This window comes from Hydractinia symbiolongicarpus, chromosome 3 (genome assembly GCF_029227915.1).
Source record: "Hydractinia symbiolongicarpus strain clone_291-10 chromosome 3, HSymV2.1, whole genome shotgun sequence".
NCBI lineage: Eukaryota > Metazoa > Cnidaria > Hydrozoa > Anthoathecata > Hydractiniidae > Hydractinia > Hydractinia symbiolongicarpus.
Window position 1 is genome coordinate 34670656 of NC_079877.1, and position 14759 is coordinate 34685414.

The 14759-nt window shown below is 42.1% G+C and overlaps 1 protein-coding gene across 1 annotated transcript in view; it reads right to left on the reverse strand.

Annotated features, from left to right (window-relative positions):
- Positions 1-7616: 7616 nt before the first annotated feature.
- LOC130637047 (uncharacterized) overlaps positions 7617-14759 on the reverse strand; it is an 86139-nt gene continuing 78996 nt past the window's right edge. Inside the window, exon 2 of the mRNA XM_057446900.1 lies at positions 7617-8897. Coding sequence (XP_057302883.1) covers positions 7617-8426 — 810 coding nt within the window. The 5' untranslated portion in view covers positions 8427-8897. The remainder of the gene's footprint in view (positions 8898-14759) is intronic.

Consider the following 14759-nt stretch of genomic DNA (forward strand, 5'->3'; position numbering starts at 1 on the left):
CTTACCCCACAGGCACTTGAAGCGCACCAAGTGGCGAAATTTAGCTGGGTTTGCCATAATCTAAAAGGTTGCTCATTCCAAATTCTCATACGTTGCGCGTTATGACTAAGTTCATAATTGGTAAAAATATTAGGAAAGGAAGCGGGGAAAGAGCCACTTTCAGACACAATAATGGCCTGTTTGTACAGATCCCTAGCGCCCAATATTTGAAGATCCAGCCCCCCATTTGGCTTATATGCCGCATTCGGGTTATATCTGAAAATGTCATCCATTCTTTGATTTAAATATATTCACAATCTCTAATATAATAATGTATATCACAATAAAGGACGTAAATAGCGAGAAGAAAATCTATTTGTATCAACCGATAGACAACTCACATGGTACAAAGGAGGTTGCGATCGTGGAGACGTTTTCAGATAATGTCACATATGTAGCTACAGCTCCAATAGATATACCCTTGGCCGATGGAGTTACCACGGTTAGGTTACAACAGGGTCAGCACTACACGGGTAGGGAGTTGAATTCAATCGTGAGAGGTGATGTAAAATCAACACAACTAGCTAGAAACTCTAAGTTGAGTAAAATATTTAATATGGAGGGTGTAACGGAACTACATTTTAATCTTAATGAATTGGATGACCTGATGACATATCATATATCCGAGTATGGTGGTGATTTTACATATATTGAACCGAAAAATCCGCAATATAAGAAACTAAAGAAAGGTTTACTTCAATCACTTACCATGAGAGTCACAGGTCAGGATGGTAAGGTGTTATGGGGTGGTATGAAGACAGCAGTTACACTACACATAAGAGATACGGCGGACAGATGATACCGTAGCATTAACCGAATTAAAGTAAAATAAAATAAAAGTAATATGGAATAGAATGGAATACGGGAAAAAGTTAAACCCAGAGCGTTCACTTAGGATCGCACATGGCGTAAAAGGAACGCATCAAAAAGTAATTGTCACTCACAACCCAAGTGAGATTGATCAGAACCAGTTACTCCTGATTAGGTTCCCTAATTTAGGTAACGATGATGTCATTGTTCCTGGTACTTCGAAAATAAGTTTCGACGTTGAACTCGAGTCAAAAGTCGACACGAAGAGAACATTGGTCTCTAACATAGGGAGGGCAATTGTTAAAAAGCTAGCTATCAAGTTCGAGGGTACCGAGATTCTGAGCATTGATGACTTTGATCTTTTCGGGTGCTACAGAGATTTATGGCTAACCAAGTCCGAGAAAAGAAATGCAATAAGACAAGGTATCATCTTTGATGAAGGGTGTACAGAAAACTGTATGAAACTGAGAGTTGGAGCCGCGGATAAAGACGCATCAGAGGTAGCGGACAAAGCTATTTATGATGCATACAAAAACAAGTTCACCATACCACTAGATTTTGAAATGTTAGATAGCACGATCCCATATTATCAGGCTGGATTAGGTAATAGGCTGCGTTATGAGATAACATTCAACAATTATGACAGGGTAGTATTATCAACACCAACCAAACCTTCCGGTGCCACATCGGCACCCGCGCCGGATGCTAAATACAAAATCTCCAACATATCTCTCGAATATGAGATTGTGACACAACCCACACTCGCCAGATTCATTTCAAATGAATACCAAAACATGGCCGTACTATATGACAGATTTCTGAGACATAGACAAATTAGGGTGGATAAGTCGGACACAACGTGGAATTGGTCATTCAATACACCGTGCAAGTCCCTGAAGGGTATATTGGTTCTGTTTGAGGAAGAGAAAGCTTACAAACGAGATACCGGTAGGTTCTACAATCCTAAGATCAAAAAGGTATCCGCCATAGTTGAGGGTAAGCCTAACCAACTTTTCGCTCAGGGGATGCAACCGTTTGAGCATTATGGTGAAATATGCAAGTATTTCGCAGAGGGCAAGCAAAAGGACAGCAACGCCGGTGAAATACAGAAACATCTGCAACTACATGATGTGAAGGTCGCGGACTACCTAACCACGAAATATGCTCTATGGCTGGATTTTAGAACCATAGATGAAAACTCACTGCGCGGGACCGGCCGACGGATTGAAAATGCGAGCGAGGGGATCACACTACAAGTTGAAAAGACGGCCGAAACCGCGGGATCCTTAAACGCCTACATATATCTAATCATGGATGCTCAATTAAATATTCAAAACGGTGAAATTATGGATGTACTATATTAAGATGGACTACATGAAAGATCCTCACACGGCACTATTCGTCGGTCCAACTGGCTGCGGAAAATCCAAACGCGTAGTAACACTGCTGGAGAGTGAATACTTTGATCACTTCGATTTCATTGTGATTATATGTCCAACATTAAGATGGAACAAGACATATATGGGGAGTAACTGGTTCTGGAGGGATAGATATGTGATTCTAATTGAGCCCAGAGGTATGTTATATGAATGGATTCAAAAGATGACGGATTTCTGTGCCGGGTACAAAACATTATTCCTGATCGACGACATCATCGCAGATGAGAAACTGGACAAAAAGAGGCAACCGCTTCTGGAGCTGGCCATCAGCGGTCGGCATCGAAACCACACCATGTGGCTACTCACACAATCATACACCGCGATACCGAAGAACTTACGAAGGCAGGCAAAAATGTTATATGTGTGGTATCCGAAGGACAGACATGATCTCGCAACCATCCACGAAGAGAATGATGTCATTGAATCGTCGGAGATCCAGAAGGTTAAGGAAAGGCTGAAAGATGGCAAATATACACATTTAGTCATGAGGATGGAACATCCAAGAACTCACGTGATTTGCTAGAATGGACATTTTTTTGTTACAAGAGTCTTGTAACAAATCTATAGGAAAACTACAGTACTATCCTATAATGATAGAATATATAAATTTCATATTACTGGTGATAGCTGTAGTGCTATTGCTGGTATTGGTTAGTTTCTGTCTTTTTTGTATTAAAAAATACCTATGGCTATTGAAAATGGCCGAAACGGTAATTGACAACCTAATTTTTATCGATGAACGGGATGATGGGAAGAGACAGAAATTGCTCGAGTGCGTGCTGACTGGGAATAGTAAGTTATATCTTGGTAAGATGTATACGGAGGCGGAGATCCAGAAGCTCAAGAATGATGAGGTGGATAAACTGTTCACCATATACGAGGCTAAACTATCCGGTCAAATGGTAAAGTCTTTGGGACAGTCAATAATCCACATGTACTCCATGGGCGCCTGTACAGCTCTCGGTATAAAAAATCAAAAAGCTCTGAGTGATGACCTGGAGAATGATCCATTCCTAAACTCGGCACTCCAAAGGTTCACATGTGATCTATATTATAAGTTTGGATCACTACTATCACCAATCAGTGTGGGTCTAATTACAGGTAGGCATTATATCGCTGGAAGAAATTTAAACGCAAATAATAATAATATAGATATAGATAATAAAGATGTCAGAGGAACAGACTCCTATTCAGGTGACAACGAAGAACCCTAAAAAGGTTGAGGCTGGTAAGAGGGTGGCCGAATTCAACCGCAAACAGAGGGAAGACTATAAAAGACTGCTCATGGCGCAGGCAGAGACGCAGGCGAAGACGGAATCGACACCAACGCGGTCGACACCTCAGACACTGTTGGAGGATCCTAAGGATATTGTAATTGAGGATTCCGTGACAGATGTTCCCAAGGGTGGGGTTAACAACTACGCAATAATGGGCGGCGGTGTGATTGTGATGCTAATAATCGGAGCGTTTGTGGTGATGAGGAACAACACCTCACAGAGTAAGGTGAAGGATCCCCCACCGAGAGCTCCATCGGACACTAGAAAAACCAGGAGTAAACTTGAAATGGAATAAAGGGATAATATCGCGATATTATAATCTAGAAGTAAATATAAGACATGGATAAGAAAAGTATAGTAAACGATATTTATAAGGCATCAGTCGTATGCGTTTTCGCCGTAGGCTATTCAATGCTCGGGAAAAAGGTATTAAAAATGACACCACCCTCAATTCAGAAATTTGACCTGGAAGATACCGGAAAGCTTGTAGCCATAGTCGCCGCAAGTGAAATGACAAGAGAATATCTAGTTAAGCAAAAAATTATACCTGAAACTATAAATATATAATGTTGCGAATACTGGAATGGTTGGTCTGGGTTTTATGCCAGCGCAAGAAAGTTGAGAGGATTTTACCCAAGGTGGAATACATCGATACCGAGGTCATAGACGACTCTGATGTCATAGACTCCGAGGCTATCGTATTAAAATAACGCCACTATATTATACCGGATTATATAAACATGGCTTCAATTGCAATGATGTTGGGAGGTGCCTTTGCGAACGCTTTGGCCTTCACCGGATCAAGCTACCTCTTTTCAAGTTTATCAAAGGATAGGATAGATAAGGAACGGAAGCGGCATGATCTGGCCATAGAGCAGCTGCAAAAGGCTCAGGTTATATGGCAACGTAAAAGACAGGAGAGGGTTGACTTTATCAATAAGCAGCTCAGACTTGAGAAGAAGGCCGAGGGTAAATTTACGGAGCTGGATGACGCGATGCGGGAATATAAAAAAGTATTTGGAGGTTCACCTCTCACAGATATTCCGCGCAAGCCCGTATTGAGCGACTTTTATAAACCCAGCAATGGCCAGCATGAGAGGGAATTGGCATTTATCGCGCTAAGCATGATCTGTGTCGGTGGTGCCGTGTGGTATTTCGAAAAATAGTACCATGCCGCGGGTATTATGTTACATGTGTCATGTAACATAGTAGTAGTAGTATCACTAACGCTTTGTTACCATGTAGGTGTATATCAGACCTCCGATTCCGACTATCAAAGCCCACAGGTTTTGACTCAACCAACCGACGACCTCCTTTGCTCTATTTAGGATCCATGATACGATGGATCCAATTATACCGGGCAGTGATGCGGCTGCGGCACCGGCTAATCTACCCAGGAGAGATCCCAGCGCGTTCAGCTTGTTCTTTATCCATTCCCTCGCACCACCTTCGGTTTTTTCATGATTTTTTGTATTACCGGTGGATGACCCCCCACCCCCTGGTGTCAAAGTTTCAACTAGAAGGCCGATAACCATACCAAATGCCGTTAGTACACTGACGATGGTGATACCCTGCTCACGGAATAGTGTTCGTATCTTTTCACCCAATGTAGTTTCTTTGTCAAGTACTTTGGTAATCGTCTCCCTGATGCTTTTTATTTGACTGTTAAGTTTACCTTTGAGAATATCGATAATCTCTTGCCGGCCTTTCAACTCATTTTGCAAACCTTTCAACCTTTCTTTCGCTTCATTTTGTTGTCCCTCGGTCATATTTGGTGTGTTTTCCATCTCTTCCAACTTGTTTTTTTCTCTGTCAATATGCTGTTCGAGCTGAACCTTTTTTGCAACTTCATCCTGAAGACTTCCTCTTATGTTTCTCAATGATCTATCCAATCCTAGCAATTCACGCATAGGATATTCAAATAGATCACCGGTCTGGGTTGCTTCATGGTCTACAGATTGTTGTTTGACCAATGAAATTAAATCTTCCGCACTGTTCACAACACCTCCAGACATGGTTTCTAATTCTATATCCGTCGCATTCTCTATTTTATCCGGTGATGGTAGTCTCTCTTCTATTTTGTTTAGCATAGCGGCCTGTCGGGGGGTAATACTACCTTTCGGTATATCAAACCCCAAACTGCGCAGCCTTTTCTTGCCCAGTATATCCGCAATGGTGCCGACGGTCCTTAGAGATCCACCATTTGTCAGAGGTCTGTTATCACCCTTGTAGTATAATTCACGACCACGAGACTCAAACAGATCGGTATGTATCACGCTCGGGTTCTCGTTTGGATATATAGTTAGTAGCTTCTCATAGAGCGATTTAACCAGCTCACTGGTAACTCTGGAGCGCAGAGAGGTTTCTCCACCGAATGATGTCTCCTCATCGGTAGTATGTATCTGTACTCGTGTGCGTTCCCTCGGTACCAGAGGTGTGGAGTCATCGGTACCCTCGTCGGGTTGGTCGTGGTCACCAAACGGATCAATATCAATGTCCGCCATTATTTTATTTAAAGGATAGTTTTTTTCCTAATATAATAGAAATGGCAGAGAGTTCTAGTACCAGAGAAGAAACTTTTAAAACGGATATATCCAATTCCCAACTTGAGGAGCTGGTGAAATTACGAGGCAAGTTACAAGACAGGACACACGAACACGGAGGATCTCTGATCATATGGTCGATTCTGGAGGGATTATCCGGAACCGCAGCAATTACCGGCTCGATAGCGACCGCGGTGACCATTATTAGAAATTTGGGCGGTACCCATGGAAATTACATGTGGAATTCGGGTATGTGTCTATTGGGCTCGGCTTCCTATGCGGTTACCGCCCAATATGTTAGGACATATCGGGAGAAACTTATCAAATTAAGAGCCGCATATCGCGTTGTACAAAATGCCATCGATGTTTTCGATAAAACGCTACTCTGGCACACTCGGATCTGTAGAGCCGATTTTGAGAATTTGTGTGATACGTATCATAGAACTCTCAAGGATCTGGATAAACTGGATATAGGTTATTTAGAGTAAAGTTTTTTTCTTTGTAGTAACCAAATGGCAGAGATTTATCCGAAGCTACCAACGGCTCCTGAGTATTCGAGCGAGCAGGACAAGTTTAATACTAATACTGTGAACTCTCAACTTGGGGAGCTTAGAAAATTACGTGATAAGTTCAATACAAAATATGAGAAATATAACAAGACGCTGCACAGACTGGTGCTTTTAAATGCCAGCACCACGGCCATAACCGCCGCTTCGGGCATAGGTTCGGTGGTGACCGGTGCCACGCTCATCGGAATCCCCGCTTCGGTAGGATTGGGAGCCGTGGCACTGTCGGGAACCATTTTCACGGGCTCCGTCATGGCTCTGATTAAAAGATATCGAAGCAAGCTCGACAAGGTCATGAAATTATATGATGTTGCGACATCCGCCATCGCCGTGTTTGAAAACTCCGTCTCGCGGGCTCTGAATAATGATGACATTAGTCACATCGAATTTCAAACCCTGAGCGGTATATACTACGAAGCTCTGAAAAAGATGATGAAAACCGACAGAAAGATGGAGAGCGAAACTCGCAACCAGTTTGAAAAAAGTCTAATGGACGAGGTTCAAAGCCTCAGAAGGACCGTAAATCAAGGTTAGTGATGTGCGCATGTACACCGCTCGCATATTTCGTGTGGTACGATAAAAGTGCTTAAAGTTTTTAGCCGTACATGTATATGCCATAATATGTCGGACATGAATACCGCACCGGACTACAAATTAATGAAACTGCGAGAGTTGCGAGAGATTGCCAAAGCTCGTGGGGTGAAGTATATTTGCGCGATGAAAAAGATCAGGCTGATTGATGTGATTGAGAAGAATGATCTGGATCCGACATACACCATCGATCCGGATACCAAACGACAACGGTACGGATACTATTCAAGGTGGAGGACGAAAAACAGGGAGGCATATCTAAAAGCTCAAAAACGTTATAACGACAAAAGATCCAAGTGATTGTGCGCATTTTTGTTACTCGGACGGGTAACAAATATCGGGAATTCATGTTTAATATTGTCTAATGACAAAATCTATTGGTGCCCGACATATGGGACATTTATCCCTCCTATTCTCCAATATAGATGCGCACGATAAACAGCAGCAGCAATGTCCCATTCTACCATGAACAAAGGTTGCGCTCTTTCTTTTAGAAAGACAAATTATGCATTTGTCCTCGTCCTCTAGGTCATCATCGTCATCACTAAAAAAATCACGATCAATCAGCGCTCTTGTCCTCGTCGTCCTCTTCTCATCGTCGTCCTCATCTTCATCAATGTCAAGCTGTGCTGGTACCGATCCAGGTGCCGGTATCTGTTGAAATGGAGGTGGTCTGGTGGGTCCGGGCTCATTATAATGAGTATGATCTATTGATAATAATAATTGGATAAGCTCGTCCCTTCTTAGATGCGAGTATCTAGATGCGCCGAGGAAACCCGCTCGGTTTCGTAAATCACGGACCGTGAAAAGACTAAAGTCATCAATATATTCTCTACTGTAGGTGGGTGGTGTCGGTCTAGGTGTCGGAACACTCTCGATTGCTATCCGGCGGGAATAATGCGATAGATCTATTGATAATAATAATCTGATAAGCTCAGCCCTTCTGAGCCGCGAGTATCCATGTAGGCCAAGGTACCTCGCTCTGGCTCTTAAATCAGGGAGTGTGAAAAGACTAAAGTCATCAATATATTCTCTGCTGTAGGTGAGGGAGCGTACGATCGGTGAAGACATGGTTGGATATGATATGATATGATATACGATATAGGAATCTTTAATCCAATTTTTATAGATCGTATTTGAGGTTGGCGATTCGCACGCCATGGATATCTCCGCGAATTCCTGGCCTTTGTTACTCGGACGGGTAACAAAAAATCCCGTGGTGTCGATGGATACTCACCCACGGTGGATCGGCACTCTGTGTGTTTTAGCGTGTTTTACTACAATTTTAGCACGGTGTGGCAACCACAAACTAGGACACTCATGACCCTCCAACACGGTTTACGATTTTTTAAAAAAAGGGTTAAAGATTCTGTATTGGTATATCATACGCAAGCATGACTTCGAGAAATACCTTTTCTGAATTAAGAAAACTCGCTAAGGAACGCGGTCTACATGGCTACGCAAAGCTCAGAAAGGCCGAGATTATCGAATTATTGGGACCAACTACCGTTTCAGCACCGGTTAGACCGGTACCCATGCCGAGACCCTCGAGACCCGTACCGGTGTCGAGACCTAGACCGAGACCGAGACCGAGACCGGCACCTAGACCGGTGTCGAGACCGATACCGGCACCTAGATACACCGGACCGCCTAGACTCTACAGCCCTTTACCAACATCTAGACCCACCATACATGTACCACCTACATCAATCAAATCTCTGGGGAGTTTTCTAGGATCCGATGGATCTGTACCCATACCAACACCGAGACCGAGACCTAGACCATTTGGATCTGGCTCTGACATGGATATTTTTGAGCAGGAAGAAATGGCTAAAACCAGACCTATAGTGAAAAGCAAGTTGATTGAATGGAGAGACTGGTTGACGAAACATGTACCTAAGGCTATTAAGGATAAAACAACAAAAGCTTTCAAAACCATGAAGGATAAGATCATGGGTTTGTATAAAAAGGGCAGTGGAGAGGAAGAGGTGGAAGAGGTGAAAGAGGTGGAAGAGGTGAAAGAGGAAAACCCCTTTACCCCCATTGAGGAGGCGTTTGACCGTTCATACAAACGTTTCAAGATAAACTCGGATGGTAAGAAGAGGAATGTCAAGGTTCTTTCTCAAACAGCTTAAGCCTATCGTTAAGAGGTTGATGAAGGAAGTGCTCAGGCAGAAGAAGTCGCTGAAGACTCAGGCTACACTGTGGGTGAAATGGGTAAAGGAGGACACCGGCTCGACCGATGCCCCACGTGTATATGTTGACAAAGCGTTCAATAGCTATATTGAGGTATTACATTCCAACGATGACATTTCTAATGTTTTTGATCGGATCCGTAATAAGATAATCGAGCAGATTGACAACCCTGCTCTACCCGCCAGTGGGTTCACAATCGATAAAATCTTGCATATGCATGTGGACTTTCATAAGCTAAAATTAACGAGAGGTAGTTCTTACTTACCGCTACCCAAGAATTTCAGTGGAAAGCGATCTGTGATTAACCCACATAACGAGGATGAAGAATGCTTCAAATGGGCCGTTATCGCTGCTCTCAATCATGATAAGATTGATAATCATCCTGAACGAATCTCAAACCTTAAGAAGTTTGAAGACAAGTGCAATTGGGGTGGCCTAACTTTCCCAATGGCTCTAAACAAGATAGATTTATTTGAGAGAAGGAACCCTGATATCGCCGTGCATGTTTTGACAAAAGATGACATAGAGGGTGTCTATATGTGTCGAAAGTCGAAGCATCTTGACCGGGATGAGACGGTTGTTTTGTTTTTACTGTGTGAAGGGGATAAGAGGCATTATATCGCTGTTAAGAACCTGAGCGGTGTCCTGAGCAAGGCCAACTCAAAGCATGAACATAAAGAGCATTATTGCTTGAATTGTCTCTCTGGTTTTCCAAGCGAACGGAAAAGGGATGAGCACTTTGAGTATTGTAAGAATAACGATGCCGTTAATATTCAACTCCCTAAGGAGGGTAGCACCTTAACCTTCACCCACGGTCAGTACCAGCTCAAAGCCCCATTCATCATGTATGCTGATTTTGAAGCTTTTACAAAACCTGAAGAGATAGAGTGTGGATCGTCCACCGAGAAAGTTGGTAAACATATCCCCACCGGATTCTGTTGTTATAGTAAATATGCTCATGGTGAAGTTTTGGACCCTCTGAAGCTTTACCGTGGTGATGACTGTGTTCCGCGCTTTGTGGATCATGTGGTTTCCGAGGCGAAAAGGTTATACAACATGTTTCCACAACTTGGTATGCAAGATCTAACCGATGAAGAACTTGATGGATATGAAAATTCCATCAAGTGCCACATCTGTATGAGAGAATTTGGTGATGATGACATCAAGGTCAGGGATCACTGTCATTTTACCGGAAAGTTTCGTGGATCGGCACACATGGAATGTAATCTCCGTTACAAGGTGCCTAATTATATTCCGGTTGTCTTCCATAATCTGAGCGGATATGATGCGCATCTATTTATCAAAGAGCTTGCGAAGAAGTATGGAGAAGGTGGTATGAGTGTAATCGCTGAAAATAAAGAGAAATATATCTCTTTCTCGACCGATGTTAAGGTTGGTGAATACACCAACAAAAATGGTGAGACCAAAGACAAAAAGATAAAGCTGAGATTCATCGATTCATTTAGATTTATGTCAAGAGGATTAGGTTCCTTGGTTGACAATCTATCCGATGATCAGTGTAAAAACCTTAGAAAATTCTTCAATGATGAGCAATTCAACATAATGAGAAGGAAGGGTGTATACCCATATGAGTATGTTGATTTATTCGATAGGTTTAATGAAACCAGGCTTCCTTCGAAAGATGACTTTTATAGCAAGTTGAACATGAATGGTATCAGCGATGCTGATTATGCGCATGCCCAGAAGGTGTGGAAGGACATGAAAGTTGAAAATATGGGCGTTTATCATGATATCTATCTCAAGACGGATGTTCTGCTTATGAGTGATGTGTTTGAGACATTCAGAGAGACATGTTTGAAAAACTATAAACTAGATCCCGCTCATTTTTACACGGCCCCCGGATTAGCTTGGCAGGCATGCCTGAAAAAGACAGATGTTAAGCTGGATTTGTTGTCAGATATGGATATGTTACTGTTTGTGGAGATGGGTATTAGGGGCGGTCTCTGTCAGGCCGTTCACAGACACGCGAAGGCAAATAATCCATATATGGGTGAAATGTATAATACTTCGGAAGATACAACCTATCTACAGTATCTTGATGCTAACAATCTGTATGGATGGGCTATGATACAGAAGATGCCCACCGGGGGGTTTGAGTGGGATGGTTCCGGTAAATTTACACCCGAACTCATTTCAGAGTTGGCTGTGGAAAACGGTGAAAAGGGGTACATGCTTGAGGTTGATGTTAGATATCCACATAATCTTCATGACACACATAACGATCTTCCTTTCATGCCTGAGAGGAAGGTTATCAATGGTGTCGAGAAGCTGACACCATGTCTTTCAGACAAGAGGAACTATGTGATTCATATCCGTGCGCTTGCTCAAGCTTTGAATCACGGTCTTGTTCTGGATAAGGTTCATAGGGTACTGAGGTTTGATCAGAGCGCATGGTTGAAACCTTACATCGACTTCAATACACAGCTGCGCACGGAGTCAAAGAATGACTTTGAAAAGGATTTCTTCAAGCTGATGAACAATTCCGTCTTTGGTAAGACAATGGAGAATCAGCGAAGACAGAAGGATATACGTTTGGCCACCAACCAAAAAAATTATGAGAAAATGGTGATGAAGCCAAACTTCAGGGGTGCAATCCGTTTCTCGGAAACACTGATGGGGATAGAGATGTCCAAGATCAAGATCAAAATGAACAAACCGATCTACCTCGGCCCCACAATCCTCCATCTATCCAAGATGATTATGTATGAGTTCCACCATGATTACATGAGACCGAAATATGGTGATGATGTGAAGCTTTGCTACATGGATACGGATTCATTCGTTTACCATATAAAAACAGACGACTTCTACAAAGATATCGCGAACGATGTGCCTGCGAGATTTGACACTTCTGGGTATGATAGTAAAGATGACAGACCTCTACCATTAGGTTTGAATAAAAAGATCATTGGGCTGATGAAGGACGAGTTGGGTGGTAAGGTGATGACTGAGTTTGTAGCCCTAAGAGCTAAGACCTACGCATACAAACAGCTATGTGGTAGGGAGGGTAAGAGATGTAAGGGGGTGAAGAAATGCGTGGTGAGGGAGACCATAGGTTTCGATGACTATAAGAGATGCCTGTTTGAGGGTGAGAACATTTACAGAACCCAAATGACCTTTCAATCGATTAAGCATGATGTTCACACGGTGAAAACAAACAAACTGGCGCTCAATGCCGATGATGATAAACGCATAATTTTGGAAGATGGTATTACCACACTGGCAAGAGGACATTATAGACACACATAACACTATAATTGTGGGACACGACAGATGAGGGTGGGGAGGGACCCATGGGGAGGGGAGGGAGGGGACACGGTGGGGGTTGGGGCGGATCCGGACATTCGTAGGTGCTAACGGATTTTATGGACTCTTCTATCGTTGATTTGACGGGGATGGCCTATAATTTGACGTGGAATGGTAAAGTGCCAACGGGGTCTGTCCTAACATCGGTATTTTCCTATCTCTGGTCGCACAGTAAAAAATGACTTATTTATCTAAGTTTTTAAATGAAGCTCTTCCACTGCGCCAAGTGTAATCGCTGAGTTCCAACAATCATGTCAAAATAAGAAGAATGTTATTTTTTGGGGTCCAGTTGGCCCACTTATCACATTTATAAGGTCACAGGCCAAAGCTACCTCAATTAAGCTCCACAGTCAATAATTTCATTGTTAAAAGCGATATAACTTAGTAATATCGGAGAAATGTCACTAAATACATGTTGTACGAATATGTGACGCAACCGTTGTAACTCAAACGGATTAATACCGCCAAAAAACCAATTAAATGTAGTTTTTGAGAATGCCTCTTTTTCTTCAGCGCGCGCTAACGGCTAGGATTGGTCCCACAGTAAAAAATGACTTATTTATCTGAATTTTTAAATAAAGCGCTACCACAGCGCCCAGTGTAATCGCTGAGTTCCAGCAATCATGTCAAATTAAGAAGAATGTTATTTCTTGTAGTCAAAATTGCTCATTTATCACATTTATAAGGTCAAAGTCTAAAATCAGTTCAATTAAGTCCCACAGTCAATCGTTTCACTGTTGAAAGCGATACAATTTAGTAATACCGGAAGAAAATCACTAAATACATGTTGGTACAAATATGTGTCCCAACCGTTGTAACTCAAACGGACTGACACCGTTAGAACGTCATTCAAATGTAGTTTTTGAAACTGTCGCTATTTTTTCAGCGCGCGACAACGGCTACGATTGGTCCCACAGTAAAAAATGACTTATTTATCTAAATTTTTAAATGAAGCGCTACCACAGCGCCCAGTGTAATCGCTGAGTTCCGGCAATCATGTCAAATTAAGAAGAATGTTAGTTCTTGTAGTCAAACTGGCTCATTTATCACATTTATAAGGTCAAAGTCCAAAATCAGTTCAATTAAGTCCCACAGTCAATCATTTCACTGTTGAAAGCGATACAACTTAGTAATACCGGAAGAAAATCACTAAATACTTGTTGGTACGGATATGTGACGCAACTGTTGTAACTCAAACGGACTGATACCGTTAGAAAGTCATTCAAATGTAGTTTTTGAAACTGTCTCTATTTCTTCAGCGCGCGCTAACGGCTAGGATTGGTCCCACAGTAAAAAATGACTTATTAATCTTAATTCTTAAATAAAGCGCTACCACAGCACCCAGTGTAATCGCTGAGTTCCAGCAATCATGTCAAATTAAGAACACTGTTATTTCTTGTAGTCCAGTTGGCTCACTTTTCACATTTATAACGTTACAGTCCAGAATGAGATCAATTAAGTCCCACAGTCAATCGTTTCACTGTTAAAAGCGATACAACTTAGTAATATCGTTAAAAAATGTCTAAACACATATTGGTACGAATATGTGACGCAACCATTGTAACTCAAACGGATTGACACCGTTAGAAAGTTAATGAAATGTAGTTATGGAAACTATCTCTACTTCTTCAGCGCAAACTAACAGCTAGGATTGGTCACACAGTAAAAAGTGACTTATTTATCTTAATTTTTAAATAAATCGCTACAACAGCGCCCAGTGTAATCGCTGAGTTCCAGCACTCATGTCAAGTTAAAGACAACGTTATTTCTTGTAGTCAAACTGGCATACTTATCACATTTATAAGGTCAAAGTCCACAATCAGTTCAATAAAGTCCCACAGTCAATTGTTTCACTGTTAAAAGCGATGCAACCGAGTAATATGAGAAAAATATGGCTAAATACAAGTTGGTACGAATATGTCAGGCAACCGTTGTAACTGAAGCGGATTGATACCGTTAGAAAATCAATGA